This window comes from Hetaerina americana, unplaced genomic scaffold, assembly GCF_022747635.1.
Source record: "Hetaerina americana unplaced genomic scaffold, ioHetAmer1.1.p SCAF_15, whole genome shotgun sequence".
NCBI lineage: Eukaryota > Metazoa > Arthropoda > Insecta > Odonata > Calopterygidae > Hetaerina > Hetaerina americana.
This window is the reverse complement of record NW_027286625.1, coordinates 13,372,837-13,392,322: the sequence shown is the minus strand read 5'-3', so window position 1 is coordinate 13,392,322 and position 19,486 is coordinate 13,372,837. Positions and strand designations below refer to the sequence as shown.

At 34.2% G+C, this 19,486-nt stretch overlaps 1 protein-coding gene across 1 annotated transcript; it reads left to right on the top strand.

Annotated features, from left to right (window-relative positions):
- The first annotated feature begins 279 nt into the window (after positions 1-279).
- On the top strand, positions 280-17,131 carry LOC139686895 (uncharacterized). Its single transcript, XM_071583970.1, has 7 exons — positions 280-408; positions 1,480-1,598; positions 3,344-3,545; positions 11,862-11,983; positions 12,230-12,323; positions 15,510-15,667; positions 16,933-17,131. Exons 1-7 carry the CDS (start codon positions 280-282, stop codon positions 17,129-17,131), a joined length of 1,023 nt encoding a protein of 340 aa, XP_071440071.1.
- Positions 17,132-19,486: the final 2,355 nt, after the last annotated feature.

Sequence of the window (19,486 nt, the reverse complement as noted above, 5' to 3'; positions counted from 1 at the left end):
CGACGAACATTGGAAACATTACAAACAAAAGAAAATATTACTAGACATTTAAAGATATGCAAATAAAATTTGAAATAAATGACCAAAATTCTGACAAAGAGTTGTTATTCATCAATTGGAATTTATCACAAATGGAAACGGATTTTCCCAGGTGTGTCAAGCAGAATGAATTACGAAACAGTTCCAGAGATACATCATTAATGGTAAATGATACGAAAACAAAGGAAACCAAAACACTATCTTCCAGCTATCATACGTCCTTGTTTGAAATATAGACTAATGGATGAGTCCAATATAAAAGATCTCACGATAGTCCTAGTGTCATCCAGTGGTCAGACAACAAGTAGGTCATTTGGATTGCTAGAGATCGAAGACGAAAGGAAACGAAGAAATTCTAACATGAAATCCGTAAGTTCTTATGAAAGTGAAGTAAGTAAAGACATACATGTTAAAAGGGTCTATATTTCTCCCTTAACTTTGAGGAACTTTGAACCAGATTCATCAGGATTGTTAGATAATATCTTTATTTCACCTTATGAACCTTGAGACCTCCTTATTAATCATGGTAGGGAAGGTCTACGAGCTATTCGGTGATATCCAAAAGGGGAATGAAAAGTAGATGCAGATAATTTTGATTAGTTATGTTGTAAAGAGTGTGATAGAGGAGAGTGAAAGAAGTAGCAACATTGATGAGGGGGAGAGGGACGATAAAAATAGACAAAAGAGAGGCAAAACTGAGGAAGGATACATGCAAAATTGAACAAGGATTAATTGCAACATAACTTGTTAGATCGTTTTTCTAGGAGATGTTTAGAAATGTAGCAAAAGTTAGGTTTAACATCCAAAGAGACAATCAAAAGGATCCTTGAAATGGTGTCCTATGATCGCGCAATAGTAAAAATTTAAGACATGCAAAATGCTGGCATGAGTTGTACCACTGTTGGCAAGGAATAGAAAAATATTGTGTTTAAATGCGTATTAAACATCTTATCAATTTTATATTTCTGAAATATTTATCACTGATAAATTTTACATTTTTAAACTTATGTTTACACCCATTATATTAGAAAAAGTATAAGGAAGTTGGATGAGGAAATAATACTGTAAAAAAAGAATGAAACGCTATATTAAGAAAAATTATAAAGCCACAAGAAATTTTCTCGTTTAAACTTGAAAAGCATTCATACTGCCACGGTTAGAAGACATTAAAATCTAGACCAAATTTCAATAATGGGTTGGACGCCATCATGACATGATATTATATTATTTAGGAAAAACAGCCATCTTATATATTAGAGTTAAATATCATCTATACCCTGACTTGAGTATTTCTGCACAAACGAAATGTATTTTCCGATATATGTCACGGTATATTGAAATAGTTCCTTCGTAGTAGGTAATATATCGTAGTTAGAAACAATTGTTGGACCAACTATAAACATGTAATCACGTGTTTTTTCATTTTCTTCATGATTCCAGATGACCATTATTATCATCGTGGCAGTGAGCGTTGCCAATGCTCAAAATAGCAATGTGGGAGCTGCTTTAACCCCAGTCTTCGACGACGTCCAAGGCTCTTTGGGCCAGCATTCTTTAAGGTAAGGTGCACCTGAGAGAGAAGCAAATACAGAAGAGCGTTTGCACTCTGTATTTTTGAACTTTCAATTAGGAGTGAAAGTTTATTGCACGTGATTTCCTAGAGGAATAGTCGTGTGATGCAACACTGACTGACGATTTTCGAGCTATTTTGCTCCACGTTGCCAAAATAAAAATCGATCTCGTAATATTTCAATTCATGGGCTTAACAAAAATAGTATGTAATAGAGAGCTAGGAAATATTTTAGATTTTAAATTCAATCTACTAAAAATTTTAAAAATCGACAAATTTTTATCATAGAAGAGATATTGATAAAGCCTGCAGTAGATAATCGCAATAGACTCACCCATGCGATCACAAAGAATGAAAATTCACTAAAAAAATAATTCTAGAATTTTTTGCTGTGTTGACCTGGTGTTAGGTTTAAAAGCGCGGGCATCTCTACTCCAGGGTAAATTGCATTTTCGTGTATTATAAATAGAGGGAGTCAATGTTAAATAGAAAGGAATGGAAGTGATTTCGCAATTGCTCACGTCAAATTGGGTGCTGCTCTATCAAAGACCCTTGTGTTCTAAACAGATGCCGGGCAGAAAGAACGAATGCAAAAAATGTATTTTCTAAATAAAAAAATTGTTGTTTGGAACACCTTAAATACACAACTATACGAGCCCTTTCCTAGCAGGGTACATACTTTAAAGAAAAGATGTAAAAAATTTATGCAATAATTTGATTTGTTTGTTTTGTCAAATTGCATGTAACAGCAGAATTTTTTATTTTATTTCTTGTTGGTTTGGTAAAATGATGTTGATGGGATGGGGTTTTTCTTTCTTTTCGTTTTTCTTTCGTTTTCCTTTCGTCGATTTGTGTTTGGAAGTTTCCTTTAAATGCATTTTTTTTACTGACTGATTTTATTTATTATCTTTTGCGATATTGACTCATATGTCTTGATATATCATGTTATTTTTTCCAAGGCAACGTTGATAATACATGGGACTTATGTTCACATGTAAGTTTTAATAATAATAATGATAATAAAACCCATTGTGTAGGATCTCTCTGTCTATACCGTTACAACAAGTTTAGAATTTGTAAATATGATGAGAAAATCTAACGAACTATTTTTCTCAAAATAGATAGTAAGAACCGTAGGTAAGTAAAAAAAATGGTTATTTGCAAACATTTGGCGGAGGAACGCTCAATGAAAACTTAATTTTTGGTTTGTTTTGTTTCACCTCCTCATAATTGCATTGACCGGTTTTTCCTTGCAATTGAATCTAATACGAGTTTGTACGCAAGTACGTAGATGTACATTCATGTGAGTCCAGAATACATTGCAAGAAAGTTACGCAATTAAAATTTCAAATAAGATTTTTGGGATTCCAAAGTATGCTATAACTCAGGGTAAGCAATTTTTCAACGATTATTTTTCATAAATTTATAATAATTAACATATGAACAGTGAGGGGTCAACATAATAGACACACAAAAGTAATTTCAGTGACACGCTTTCATAGCAGAGTAACAAACTCTAGGCTGAGGAAAATAATTATGACTTAGGAAATAGAAGCTTAACACTATTCCTGAATGAGCACATAGGTATTAAAACAAATTTCCTGTTAGCAAATATAAAAAAGAAGGTGTTTTGGTGGGTGTGCCATGTCGTTCTCCGAGATAACAAGCTCTTTTATTTTGTGGTATCTTTTTAATACACATATTGTTATTTGTTATTTACGCCTTCAATTGTAGATACGTCACCGAAAACGGCATCTCTGTGGCAGAGACTGGACACTTCAAGCCAATATCGGGTCTTACCCGTGTTGGGGCAAATGATTATGTGTACGTGAAGGAGGGTTCATACTCATTTACGAGCCCGGAAGGACAGTTCTACAGAGTCGACTACATTGCTGACGAGAACGGATACCGCATCAAGGGATCACCATTCCTCCCGGTCCCAAAAGCCCCAACTTTCGCTCCATACCCCTAAGTGCTGCAACGTTTAGAAGTGTGAACATGATTGATAATTCCTCAAAAACAACGATTTTGTTCAATTTCATGCTCTATTTATGCTATAGATATGACCTCAAATGAAATATATACGGTTTATACCAAAGACACTGATGTTTTATAAATACTTATTTACAGCTAATCAAAAAATGTGGGTATCATTTCCGAGAAATAAATGAGAAGTCCTGCGAAATGTCCAGGAAAAAAGCAGTCTGTTGAAAACTCATCTGCGGAAAAGATATGATTTCAATCCTAAAGGAAAGCAGATTGATTAAAAACAGTATAATGGTGCTACCCAGTGAATCAAGCATTAATAATACCAACTATATACATAATCTAGTATAAAATTCTGAAGCAAATAAAAATATGTGCTGACACTATTTAGTGATGAGAACACCACAATAGTTGAAAATGGAAATGTTTATTCTGCATCAGAAAGTCAATATTTATGTTGACATTAGTAATAATGAAAATTTCCTGCCAAGACCATCACATGTGTTAATCATGAACTCAAATACTTTGATAGGAGCAAACCTTGGCATGATACGGAAATATGATCTTAATTACAAGAAAATGGGCAAATACTAGAGAGCTTCTAGCTATAGGCATAGAGAAGGATAAAGGAAGTATCTTGGATCGACAAAATTTTCAAACTAAGAATGTTTACGTAAGAAGGGTAGAGATAGAGTTACGGAATTGTATTTAAACAATATGAAATAGGCTGATAGGGAATGATTTGAATACGGTAGTTCATGATAGATAAGAGAATTGGAGGAAAGCTTGTGTGAGAAATGAAAGAAGTATTTCCTTGTAGAGGGGAATGAAGGCAGAAGTCCGCCGCAGTATAAGAGGAAATAATGCAAAGCAATCAAGAAATGTTGGTGGAGAGAAGTTCTCATAGATGTTTAAAAATGGTTATTTTTGTAAATGGTCGTGAAAGCTACACAAAATTGGAACATTATCTACGATAATGATTATTAACGCATTTTTAAGGACATAACCGTACAGGTAAGAATTTTTATGGGTGCGATTGACACTTCTGTAACTACCAAATTCGTACTTATTAAGAGAATTCTAACTCATGAAAATAAATCAACTTTTCCGTTGATGAAGCATTGTTTTTAAAGAAATTATTATGGTGAGCAATAATTGTTCACATAATCAATAAAAAAACGCCTGAATTCCTCAGTGGAAATATCGCCTTCACCGCCTCTGAAGTTTCGACATTGTGCACGCACATCAACAGATGACTCTTTTATTTCTCCTACGTTACGCCTTATCTTCTTTAGTTTCTAAAGGACAGTTAAAGAAAACTGAAATTCGAAAAATTTCAAACGTTAAGGCACAAAAACATACATCAGGAAATAAGGCACATACATAGCAAATCAGGAAATAAGTTCACAATCAGATCACATCAAGGCAATACAATAAATGAATAAAAATAAGATCGTTCATAAAGAATGACTTAAGAAAAGACAATGTACAACGGACTAAACATACAAAAGAAGACAGGAAACACTTGCATTCATAAATGAGCATTTTCAGACTTTTGACTCTTCTTCCTGTGGGCGGAGGAGAGGCTGGGTGCTTGAACTCAAAGGGGCAGGGGTGGGGTAAGGGATAAATCATGTTTGTTTCTAATTCCCTCTCCCCTAAATCCATGAAACGAAAAGGAAGGAGAAGAGAGAGAACCTATGTCATTCAAACTGATATTTATTTGATTATCATTGATATAAATTAAAAATACTGAGGAAAACGCCTAATAAGTGTTTTCATCATGGTAGCAAAAATGTTGTTCAACGTGGGATGACAACTCCTTACCAGATTTAATTATTTGATATAAATAAAGGATTATGTGAGTGAAATTGATTTTAAATATGGATGATTTTGTGCAGTGCAATTCATTTCTAAAAGTCTACCCACTCGTACGTAGAACAACTGCTTGGGTCTATTAAAACATTCATAGATTTGATTATGTATAATAACGATGCATGAAAAAGCCATTATTTCCCATCCTAATTGGGAATGATAATATAATTAACAAATTTTTAATGTGGGATTTTATATGAATCTCACATGAATGTTTTTTACTACAATAGCTAACTGATTGCCTTTTTTCTTGCATTAACATACCTTCAGAAACAATTTATAAAAAAATGTGCAGTTTAAATCACACACGCCGGCTATTACATACCATTAGCGTAAAATCCTTTTTGTGTATCCCAATTTGACGATTGAATAACTGATGAAGAGGTCTGGTCAAAAATTTCCCAAAATTTTATAAAGGGCACCTCCAATTGGTTATTATTTAATCCGATTGGAGGCATTGTGGCCGCGAAAATTTACCGAGTAACCGCCTTTAAACACTTAATGATACCTTGTTTTGTCGATTAGTTACGCCCGTTTATGTGAAGGAGTGTTCGTGCAGTCCCTGCAAAAAATCGGATCCACGAAAATGAGCTCTTTCAAGGAGCAGTGTTGCTCTGCGAAATTCTGGGTAAAACTCTGCAAATCCTACGCAAAAACTTTTGAGTTGATTACAGAAGCCCTTGGTGAGGATACTATGAAATGTACTGCGTTTTATCAGTTGTTTCATCGGTTCAGAAATGGACGGAAATCCGTGGAAGATGACGAGCGTCCCGGAAGACCATGAACTTCGACTGATGACCCCCCACAGCAAGAGAGTGAACAGTCTCATCGCAAAAGTCGATGCTTGACTGACAAAGAAGAGTGTGATATCTCCATTGGTTCGTGCTATGAAGTCCTGACTGAAAATCTGTGATTGTATCCAGTCGCCCCCAAATTCGCATCTTACTTGATGGCCAGGAACAATGTTGAGTTCAAGTCTGTGAGGTACTGTTTGATCGAGCTGAGAGGGATGAAACCTTGTCCAAGAGCATATAACAGGTCATCAGTCATGGTTTAATGGATATGACATCAAAACCAAAGTGCAATCTTCACAATGGATCGGTGAAACGTCCATCCAATTCAAAAAAACTCGATAGATTTGCTCGAATGTCAAGGCAATGTTTGCAGTTTTTTCGATGCAAAGGGGTTTGTCCATCACAAATAACTACCTAGATGCCAGAGAGTCAATACATAGTACTACCTGGGAGAAATGAAACGCCTCAGAGAGAGAATTATGCGAAAAGGGCCCGAACATTGCAGGAGCGGCGAGTGATGTTTTTCACCACAACAACGCATCGGCTCATTCGTCTCTCGGATGTCGTGAGTTAGCCAAAAACAATACCAATATGTATCCCCATCGAATCGAAAGAACACTTTTTTTCAATTTCACACAGAACTGCGCTGAACAAAACCACGTTCAATTTCAAGTTTCTCAAATCTTATCTTCATCATTGATCGTTCAATCCTAAAATTGACTTACTGCAGCTTTTATCTTACCCTATCTGATGCTAATTGGCTTACTTCATAGAGTTTCTTGCAATGTGCTTTCTTCTGTATTTGTGCCATGTGCCATATCCCTTGGCCTTCCTCTTGGGACTTTTCCCTCCATTTTTCCTTCTACCAAATTCTTCACGAATCCAATGTACCTCAGGGTGTGGCCAATACATCTGGTTCTTCTTTTCTCTATGGTGTTCCATAAGGTCCGTTCTTCCTTTATTTTCCTGCATACCTCGTTATTTCTTATTTTATACATCCATTTGATCTTAAGCATCCTACTCCGGCCCCAGATTTTTAAGGCTTCTAGTCTTTTCTGGTATACTTTCCCGATGGTCCTCAGATTGCTTCTGATCCTCAGATTACCACGGTCAATACAAATGATTTCACGTATTCCGCTTCTCTCTTCCACATACTAAGATTTTACTTTTCGTCTTGTTTATGTTCGCGTTGTATCATTGTAGATTTTCATCCCGTTTAGTGACCTTTGACGTTCCTCCTGGTTTTCTGCTGTCATTGCAATATCGTCAGCGAAGCGTAGCATGTAAATCTCCTCTCCATTGATCCTAATTTCATTTAATCCGATGCTTTGTGCTTCTCCTATTGCCTCCTCCAGGTACATGTGGCACAAAGCGCCTGAGAGTATTCATCCTTGTCTCTTTTGTTAATTTTAGCCTGTATAAGGCTAAAATTAACAAAATTCTCTCATACACATTATGTCTTCTAGCTTTTTCTAGAAATCTTTTAATGATGCACTTAAGCAACGTCCCTGCCAACTCCTTTCTGCTTAAAATGCAGAAATTTAAAGTGTAAACATCGTCCAACTTGACTGGGATTTTTACACTTTACATTGTCTGCATTTCAATGCATAGTAGCGGATATTTCCGTTAAAAGTTACAGTCGTGGCATCCCCCGTAGTCCTTTAGATCAATGCTACTTATTAAACCTTATTCTCAAGCTTTATTTTTTTAACGTAATTCTTCATATGTCAATATTACTGTGACTATTTTGATCCAAAACACTTCCGAGAGAGGCACACAGTTTCACATGACCTAGTTCATGAACTCTAGATCAATAGTTAACTTAGATCGTCGCTTTCTAGAAAAATGCGTGACCTCTCTTACAGAGAACCTCACCTGTTATCTCGAACATTCATGTTTTAATGCTCTCAGTAATGATTGTAACCCCTTGGCTGACTTACTGACTAAAGTTTCATTGCGCGCAAACAAGAGTACTTACCTAAAACTTTCGTAAATAGTGTAGACATATTGCATTCAATCATAAATAAGTCATTCTTTCTCATTTATATTGATCAATATGTCTGGTAATCATTCAATTAAATAAACCATTGTAATAAAATGGTTTATCCAGAGGAATATTTTTCTTCATTATGAGAAAAAGTTTAACTCCAAAGGTTTATTTATCCCGTGCTTCCATTTGGCCACAGTTCAGATGAATTCGCCTTCTCAGAATACTACCATGACTTATCAAATAATGTTATTGCGTGTAAAAATTGGCACTATATATATATATATATATATATATATATATATATATATATATATATATATATATATATATATATATATACACACACATAAACACACACACACACACACATATATATATATATATATATATATATATATATATATATATATATATATATATATATATCTAAATTATGGGAACTATTTGCATAAAACTGAATAAACGCGTTTCAATTTACGCTGAATATAACATGAAATATTTAAATCATTGCATCATTTATAGTTATTTAAATTTACAACAACAATTTTAAAATTGCTACTAAGAATTGGGATCATAATGGCGATTTAAAGACGCTGAGATAACGCTATGTCCTACGTCATCGCTAACATTAGTTAAACTATTATATGTACATATTTCCTCTATAGTTCTGTTCGCACGTACGCACGCACACACAAGAGGTATTTAGTTTCACCTCAAATCGTAACTCTAAAAAATATTTAAAAACTAGGAAAATTATTGACTACAAATTTTTCAAAAAGATAAAGATCTTTAAATCGAATTCATTTCATAAAAAATGGAGAATGTTTTATAACCAAAAATCGGTATGAGCAAGTTAATATTCATATTGACAGAATACAATTATTCCTAGCATTGAAAAATGACGAAATAATACTTATTATTTAGTGTATTCCTCAACATGTAACATTTTATTTTGATGGCAAGGCGGTTCATCAAATTTTTCACAAATACCTCTCAGTCTATTATGAGTTTTTCAATTTAAAAGATGGGATAAATGGAATCTAAAACCTATGTTAACACCAAAGATTCATTCCCTTTATGTTAACCAAATGATGGCAAGTACTTATAAGTGGCAAAAGGCATGTTTGAAGAAGAAACGAAATTTATACATTTGCTGTATTTGGATAAGATGCAAGGGATTATGCTCGCTTATTTATTATGTTAACAGCAGTCATTAGTGGAGTACCACAAATAGTCAAATGAGGTGTTGTTCTTTGCATTGCATAAAGATCTGGACGAATATTCCAGGTTCTACTTTTTATGATTGACAGCAATTAAAGATTATGGCTATTTCTTCCGAAGATTCTCTCAGTAACTTAAATATTTCATGTGATATAATATTGTCAAAATCTAACTTCATAATACAGACTTGATCTAAATATATGAGTTAACATAAAATGTATTAAGTGAAATTGATAAACAAATTGAGTGAGTTCAGTATTTTAAATAATTTATTTATGCTTTTTACAAAATTTACTATTAAAAGCCTTTACCAATGAAGTCATAAAAAAGCAAGTTACATATTTAAGAAGATTTTAAAAGGAAATAATAATGCATCTATTTGTAAAATGGGTTTTTAATATATCACCTGTGCATAGTTCACACCCATTAAAACTTTTAAGTTCACAACGATATGCTTTGTACTCAAAATGATGCGCCACAAAAAATTGCAATCAGTGAACATTCCTTACATTTATCATCAACATTACCGTTTTAAAATAAGTACGCATGTAAAAAAAGTTAAACCATTCGATGAATTCTATTTTATTTCGTTTTAAAGAAAAATCATTTACTTGATGCACTGTTTGGCTTCGCACATTAATATGACCCCCTAAAATCATTAATTCATACTTTAATTACTTCTTACGTTAATCAAAAATTCTAAAAGCTCTTTATCTAAAGTCGGCGAAATTTTAACTGCGAAACTATGCATAAGTTTCTTCTTATGTTCGCTTGCAAAAAAAAATAAAGTATAAATTCCCAAAACCGATCTTCCAAATTTTATAAAAGATGACCTTCGAAACAGCTGTCAAAAACAGGTGATAATTATTTCATTCAACAGATGTCATTCTTAAGCTTATAGCATACACAAAAGCCTAAGTTTACGGAAACTTTTCAAAAGGCCACCGTGGTCCGCATCAATAAAAAGTAATCTAGCCATGAACCTCAGACACCTTTCTAATATCTATAGCATTTATTCCTAGTTTCATATTTGAAATTCTTCACGGAGAAGAATTTTCTGAAGGATAAAATGTCTCTTTGAATTGCTATGTAAATTTTTGCATTTAAGTAATATTAAGAGGTGACTTAATTAGTGAACTAATAATATTTAATTAATATAAGTTTGATATGAAAATTTTGCATTCAAAATTGATTTCTGCTGATATTTGAGAGTTTTCAAAATAGTGAATATAGATCGTTATGATTTACTACCAAACCGAAGCCACTCATAATGATGCATGACACTAGTTAAAATTAGTTTTTCACAATAATTGAGTGAGTTCATAAGGCTAGTCCCTCTTGCGTAAGCTAATTATATTACAGTATAACTTATTAATGTACCAAAAATGTTCGCTTAAAGATCCAGTAGATTATTTACTTGCGAAATCCACTTCTCCAGTCTTGAGCTGCTACTATCTCTCGGAATATGCCCTGAAGGAAATTTTCCTTTTAACACTTAAAAGAATCCCTATCATCCAATAATAAAAGCTAAAGCATCATTATCCTCCTATGTTTGGGCTACGCCCAGATTTTCACTCATGACACACGGTGCTCCCGATGTCCTTAGCATGAGAAGATTTGTCACGATAGTTTCCGATCATTTGACCTAATGATAATGATACTTAAAAGATAATTTTCCTATTTCTTTTATTTATTGTTATGGGTTAATAGATTTTCGTCTTTAGACCAACGTTTTCCATGCTTATGACACGGCCCAAAGGAACAAAGATATGCCGCATAATGATTCCCGATGGGAGATACAAGTAATGCAAGGAGTGTTAACGGAGCGACGGTTTTATATAAAAGAGCAGATGTGCTTCATATCCTCACTCAACATCCGGAGCCGAAGCAAGTGTGTTTCTTTCACAGACTACCCCAGCTCAAACAAACTATGCATTATGTAAGTACGATGGGATTGAAAATTAGACAAATTTTGCATTTAACAAATTCGCGAACATACTCGTCATTTCATGAACTAGCTTTTTAAAGTACGGCTAGGAATACGAGTAGATGAGAGAGTAATGAAGTTGCCTTCATCAAGGTGCATTACTGGTAGTTTATTTATCCCAACAACACTCTTCAATTCTATTCTTCACGCAGACGGCAAATATTTAAAATATATAACATTAGAGGATAGTTAATTATTATGTCATGGACATCATTAGTTTTTAATCTGGAAAAATTGGAATATTCAATGACTTTTTGTTGAAATAAAATCTATTACATATTAAAATTATTCAACGCCTAATAAATTCGAGCATCTCTCAAGTAATAGTGATCCTGATTAGTTTTACTCTTTTATCGAATAATGGCAACTTAATTCTTCAAAAAAAAATTTCTTTTGCAGATGACAGGAACTTTACTGTTTTTGATTGCCGTTGCTTGCAATAATGCTGCTTTTGTCTACAAGAATGTTCCGATTCTCAAATTTGAGAATAACCGGAACTTTGATGGGCAACATTATTTGAAGTAAGTACTTAATGTTGATGTATGCTAAACATGACAAAATTGCTAGCGATTTACAGATATATTTATTAGAACTTTAATACATATTTATATCCCTATAAAAATTGATTTCCTTTTAACTGATGAAAACAAACGTAATAGGGAGTTATTGTAAGGTGTGCAAGGCACCTGCAAGCCTTTATTATAATTATGCAATGAAATTTAATAATGTACTCATAAAGACTGGAACCCTGTTTTATTTACTTTCAGTTACGTCACTGGTGATGGCACCTCAGTTTCGGAGACTGGACGCTTCAAGCCACTGACAGGAATCACTCGAACTGGCGAGAATAAGCAGGCTTACGTGAAAGAAGGCTCCTATTCATTCACTAGCCCGGAAGGAAGTTTTTACAAAGTCGATTACATTGCCGACGAAAACGGATACCGTGCATCTGGTGCCCATCTCCCGAAGGCGCCCACTTATAATCCTTATTTCTAAGACGACTGTCTAACGAATGAAAACGCTGGTTTTCGTCGACTCAAGCTCTTCGATGAATTTTTCATTCTGTGAGCTGGATAGCATTTAAAAATTTTGAAATTAACTATATTTAGCCAGAGAATCTACTTAACAGAGTAATCATCAAATGTATCTCAAATTTTTGGAATAAATGAAAATATAAAGAAAATTATTCAATTTCATGCACTCATTTCACATAATTTATAATTCATAACCTTTTTTCTCTCCTTGATACCCATTACCTTTGAAAAGAAGGCTAAAAATATGAGTAACCTCGACGAAAAAAAAATTTTCTCTACATGTTTATAAAATTGATTTTTGTAAAAGATGTGTGAGAAAAGTGTTAGGAAAACATCTATAAGATAAACTTTAGACGCATGCTAAGAAGAATTCGTGAATGCGGAGATGAGAAACTGACAGCTCCTTCTTTCTGCTGAGAAAGGTGGCATTGCTACCAAAAACTCGGGATACGCGTGAGTTTCTTTTTTGTGTGTTTCTGTGGGTTTGTTTGCTAGTGCTATATTAGTGTATATTAATATTCACATCCGGGAGACATTTTCTCAAGCATATATATATATATATATATATATATATATAATATATATATATATATAATATATATATATATAATATATATATATAATATATATATATATATAAAACCATAAACACAGTAATCAACCCGAAGGTCGGTTTGGTAGGTGATGGTAGAGTTGACCCAGTACAAGCCCAACGGCGTGAGAAGCTCACACATCAGGGTAGGGAGGCCAGTTCCTTTCCCTGTGCCGGTTATGGGTTCCCAAGAAGATCAGGTTCCCGAAAATGCATAATCACATGGCTCGGGTGGAGCTGACGGTACTCCGAGACTTTCCCGGGAATGAACCCGGAACCCTCCGGTCAGTAGTCCAACGCTCTACCTGTGGAGTACCGCGACCCACTAATAACACTTACATATATGCATATATGCAAGTATATATATGTATATTTAACCACTATATATATATATGTATATATATTTATACACAAGTATATACATACATATATATAAACAAACATCTAAATATCCGTGCATTTATTTATAATCCAAATTATTCACTACATCCTATGACCAATGTATGGGACGAAACCTATTTAACAACCTTAGCCTATGAAGAACCCCTGATAGAATGTTGAAATTCCTTAGATAGTATTAAGCACACAGAAAAGGTATTTGATATATTCTCTCTATTTGTGCAAATAATTTAGATCATCTCATCAACATGAAGTCAAATGTAAACAAAGTAAAGTTATAAAAATGAACTAGAGTCGGTTAGATTCTATGTTTAGGTAATTGTCAATTGATAACTTTCAATGAAAACCTACAACAATTCAATGATTTCTCAGAACATATTTAACGTGCTCGTTAAGGAAGTACACCTACCATTTTAAGTGGTCTAAGAGGACTAATTTAGCGCTGTCCGGTGTTTTCGCATGCCTAAATGAGAAACTATGTTGCAACTTTTTAAATCCCAAATTCGTCAACAGAAAGTCTCAGGAATTCTTCAAAATGAACGAAAAACAGTTAGCGAATTCCTAACCAGAAGGAGTGTGAGGTGGAAGAGCAGCTCTTCACTCATGGTTCAAGAAAGGAAGGTAAAGAGTATATAAGCAGTAAGCGTGCTTCCTGTAAGCATCAGTCAATCGTTAAGTGCTCGACGAGACGTGCTCTCCATTCCAGAAAATCACTCAAACAAAAACATTCAAAATGAATTCAGTAAGTATTTAAAATTAAGAATATTTTTATCAGTACATTTCATATGCAGAGCAAATATAATTTATCAGCTATTGCAAATGGCAATATAGAAGGGAAACCGTTATCAACGATATACTACAGTTTAATGTAGCACAGGGTTACATTCTGCTCATTATTTTGCTTATCGTTTTACTCGCTGAGTGATTGGCCGCCAAAAATACTAGTAAATATTTTTTATGCTATCCTTTGGTGTGCAACTTCAATAGTAATTCAGCAATGACTCGCCAGGTATATTTATAACATCTATTCGATATTAATATGGTGGCCAATTAGGAAGTTGATAATATGATGATTAATTGTTGGTGAAATATGTGAGTGCCATATTAATTAATGTGAATCTATTTAAATGTTATTCGGTGCGGAGGAGATCTTTAATTCATTCGAAAAGCCGTAGCTCCCGAAAGATTGTAAAAATACTGCATATTTTCTTTTAGCTTATGGTATCGTACAGCTGGAATTAATAATTTTGTCTATGGACATTTTTGTTTTTTACTTAAATTTTGCATTTTACAAATTTTGCTAAACGTTTTCGTGACGCCGGAGCTTCTAACAATGTATAATTTTTGGATAAACATAAAAAAGCTGAAACTTTTTATCTAAAAAAGGTTAACGATAAATGAAATTGCGTTATATCCAAATGTTTTACGGTATTAAAAAATTAGAGCTTCTTTACCTATTAGAAAAATGGATTGACTATTTTTTTAAGATATTATTAGTTCTTCTGGCACGTGGAATCATTGCCAATTTTGGGAAGGAAAACATATCATAATCCATCAATATCTGGTAGCAGATTCATTTGTCCTAGTTGTCTTCTCCAATGATTAGCAATGTGGAAAGTTTGATTAGTTAAACGATGATTTCATTATTTTACGCCAGACAGATGAATTATCATGGAACATTCTTTAACTAATTTCTCCTAAAAGTGAAACATCAATTTCATGTTCATTTTAACGAAAAATATCGATTAATTATCCACTTGAAATTTCAACTGTACAATTCTTAGTTTTACCGTTACATGGAAGGCAGCATTTTCATATTTGAGAATATTGCAGTTTATGGTATTTAAAATATGCATTTAAAGTCGCTATACTCCATCTGGAATACGCTGTAGATACTCTCTTTATTTGAATGCATTAGATAAAACATAAGATTTCATATAAATAAAGAAAGAGTGTTAATCAATTTTTTCTAAAAGTTAACATACTCTTCATGAATTCATTAATTTTCTTTACCCCCTACAGATGACAGTTGTGGCCTTCCTGGCAATCGCCATTGCAGCCGTTAGCGCATTCCCTCAGTTTGACACCAGATTCACACCCACGCTGGCAGGCACAAAGCCCATCATACCAATCTTGCAGATGGATGACGTGAGGGACGAGGCTGGACAGTTCTCAGTCCGGTGAGTTCAGACGGTAGAAGAGTATAGGGTGAACTGATAAGCCACGCTCTGACGGAGTAACCTCACGAAATAACCGGATGCAAGGGATGAGCGTTTTAAAATACATTTTAAAATATATTATAATTTGGCACACTATCAGTTTTAGGTTAGCTCTACCTTCACCAGCTTTTTACCGTTAAAGGATTGCTTTGAATGGACACCTACTGAACGATCATACATTTCCTATGCACGCTTAACAAGACGCAGCCTCGCACTACACTACATTGTTCTTTAATACCGTATATATTCAACCTACCTTCATTCCGTCCACCGTAACTTATCTTTGCCTTAACCTCGCGTGCCCAACGTCTTCTCCTCTATCACAGTCCTCAGGTTTTTCAGCCCCAAAAAAAATTCAGAACATCCATCCTCTTTTTTAATCTCCTTTAAATTTCTCGCAACAATCCTCTCTCCTCTCTCACCTTACCTAGCAACTTATCGTTTTTTTTTCCTTTCCGTCCACCTCACTCTCCATCAATTTTCACCCTCACAACTCAAAAGCCTTCTATCTATCCTCTCATCTTGCTTCGATGAACATGTTTCCCCACCGTAAAAATTGCGCTCATCAATTCCCTACTCCTTGTGAAAGCTTCTTTGCCTAACACAATTCTTCTTTTTATGTCCCTGTTACTTTGACCATTTTGGTCCAAAACACTTCCGAGATACGTAAACTTCTCCGCCTGCTCTAATTTATGAACTCTTATTAATACTTAACTTAGTCTTCCTCTAAATCGAAAATCACAAAATCTTCGTTATCTTTACATCAATTCTTATCTCACATCTATCAAACTGATTCTCTAATGTACTCAGCTATAATTGTGACCCTAAGGCTAACGAGAGCTTGATTATCTGAAATAATGCTGTCAATAAATAAGAAAAAAGTAAATAAAACTCGACTAGCAATAGCTGTGGTACTCTCACATTTATTGAAATACTCACCATTTATTTTCGTGTCGGTTTGCAAAATATATCCTCGTTTCTTTTGCTGATTATCTTGATGAATCTCATAAAAATAGGAAAAAAATTCTTCAAAAAAGATAATTATTGACTAGATACATAATGGAATGGAGGAAATGGAGTCTCTCAGCTTAAACCACTTGTAACAAACTTTCGGTGCATTTAAGGAATTCAATGAAAGATTGACGCGGTAAACTTGTTAAAATGTGATTTCTTTACACAAGCATAAATATATATTTATTTATTTATATGTATTTTTCTGTCGATAGCTACGTCACAGGAGACGGTACCACCTTCGCCGAGGTTGGAAAGCTGAACCCCACACCTGAAGGTTCCTATGTGCTTGTGAAGGAAGGCTCTTACGAGTACAAGACCCCATCCGGAAGGACCATCTCCCTTAAGTACGTGGCCGACGAAAATGGATTCCAACCAGTTGGAGACCATCTTCCCGTAGCTCCTGTCGCTTGAAGTTTTCTCCGAACGACGACACGTGTGTGTGAACAGATGATGGTTGACTGATCTATTGACGATTAATTTTTACTTCCCCGTACCGCAAGCTGAACTATTCTCGTCTGCTAATCGGAACGCTATGACTGTGATTACTTTGGTGACGAGTGCGTCATGTGAATACTCATTTCTTAGGTATCTATGAATTTGCGGAGAGAGCAACGAACATCATGTGGTAATCGTTTATCACTGTATTTTCTGAAATGCAAAAATTGTCAGTTCAATTAAACGGTAGCCTACTCAAAGTTAAAGGTTGGCAAATGCAACTTCTAACAAAGAGAGGCTATTTCAAACCATGCATGTATTTAAATGTGTCCATATTCTGTTCTAAGCTATCCTTTCCGTTACACCATTAAGAGCATAAAATAACACCATACCAGAAATTTGATCTGTAAACAGCTCGTTTCCGTTACTTGCCGATGCCGGCATATTTTCTTTTATATTTCAATTTCGAACATTCCTAACGTATTATATAACGTTATATATCCCATCCTATCCTTAGATTTCTCTCATTACTTTTCTTTACTGTAGGATAAGAGTAAGTTCCATTAAAGTTGTCCCAAATGCATTATAACCATAGAAGAAAGGAATTTACCCCCGTTTGGGTGAGCAAATCAAAGAAAAAAAACCTTGTGGAGAATATTTCGATAATTCTCAACATCACGGGCAACATTGACGTCAAAAAAATATTTGGCATTCCGATTTTTAAGTAATAATCGTCCATAGTGCATTTACAATGAAAAATCACCTAAGCCGAACAAATGTATGAGACAATTTATCATGGAAAGTATCGCTCGACTCATTGCGCGGCCAAACTTTGAACGCATCCAGAAAAATATGCTCATTTACCAGGGCAAAACTAATGGCAATTTTTCTACTATTAAAAAATAATTTTTCAGCAGCATTAAATTTAATTTTAATCCAAGTAAATTACTTAAAAAATATGCGATTTATTTTCAATAGAACTTTGCACACATATCAGCAAATTTTAGTTTGTATGAGAATATTTTACGCACCATAGCAATTTTGTTGATATTTTTTACATTGAATTGTTAACTTCTATATGCCATTATCAAATTCAATATTTATCTCAGTATTTTCATTAAATCTAAGCCTTTAGTTTCTCTTAGATGACCCCTATAAATTGAACGTTGTTTATGAGCATATTCAAACCGAGGAAAATATACAAGACCACATTCGGCAAATGGGCTTCTAGGTGAACATTATTTCATAAAATGTGGATGTTGACCCTCATGTTTTTCGAGACGAATTAAAATGACTGGGTAAATCCCAGGAATTAGCACGGGCAAGCCATTAGAGCGCAGTTTGAATAAAATCTCCAATCAGATATTTAGACTCTGACAATGGGAACGGAGAAAAGTTGAAGTTGAAGAACAATTTTAATTGGCTAATTAAGACGAAAACGAAAAACTTTTCAAGAAGAGACACAAATCTTGAGTCACTGTTCCAACCAATTAATTATTAATCTTATTCTGAAGTTCCGTGAATAACTCTATCACCGAATGAATGAGAAATCGCGCAATTTGCCTTTCATTTACGGAATTGGAATTCTAGCCAGGTGATTCGAGGAAATCGGAGAGAACGAGCCTTGTATCGGATGAGGTGAAGTTTTATTACCACCGACGTTGGAAATTAAAGAAACCCAATCTAAAGTATCAAGAGTATGTACGGTTATTAAAGAGGAAATTATTTAACCCGAAAATAATAACTTGACAATTTTACATAATGTCAAATAAGGGTATCACCTGTATGTCATCGTTTATTGGTCAATGTGGGTGGAGATTCTAATTGCCCAGCAAGCATTCATCGAGCTATGCTCTATGTATTTTCAAAATTTTTATCTCAAAAATGTAATTGAAGCAACATTTATTAACTATTTTAATTTTCTGAGCTTAAATTATTTAGTAGCAAATAATAAATATAATGTAATGCTGGTATTCATAGTCCTTTATCGCAGGCTGCATAACGGTAGAAATGAGAATTCTAGTGATGCTGTAAATACGACTGATCAGTTCTATAGAAATAATAAGAATTGATTTGGGTTTATTGCTGATATAATATTAATTTAACGATGCCAATTTACCAGGCGTGCTGGTGCTCATTTAAAAAAAATCAGGCAATTATCTCAATAGGACGGAAAAATGCCTGGATTTGACCGAGATATGAGATTAAAGTCCCCAAAAATAAAATAAATAATAATGCGGCAACGTACAATTTTATAACTTTAACTCCATGAAATTTTACAAGCCGAAACATTCAATTTCTCTCGGATAAGGGGTCCCCATTTAAACTTTG

Excerpts from the sequence above, each read along its gene's own strand:
- LOC139686895 (XM_071583970.1), top strand. The coding sequence starts at position 280 with ATGGATGAGTCCAATATAAAAGATCTCACGATAGTCCTAGTGTCATCC. Across the intron at positions 409-1,479 it reads GAAATTCTAACATGAAATCC|ATGACCATTATTATCATCGT; the intron begins GTAAGTTCTTAT and ends TCATGATTCCAG. Across the intron at positions 15,668-16,932 it reads GCTGGACAGTTCTCAGTCCG|CTACGTCACAGGAGACGGTA; the intron begins GTGAGTTCAGAC and ends TTCTGTCGATAG.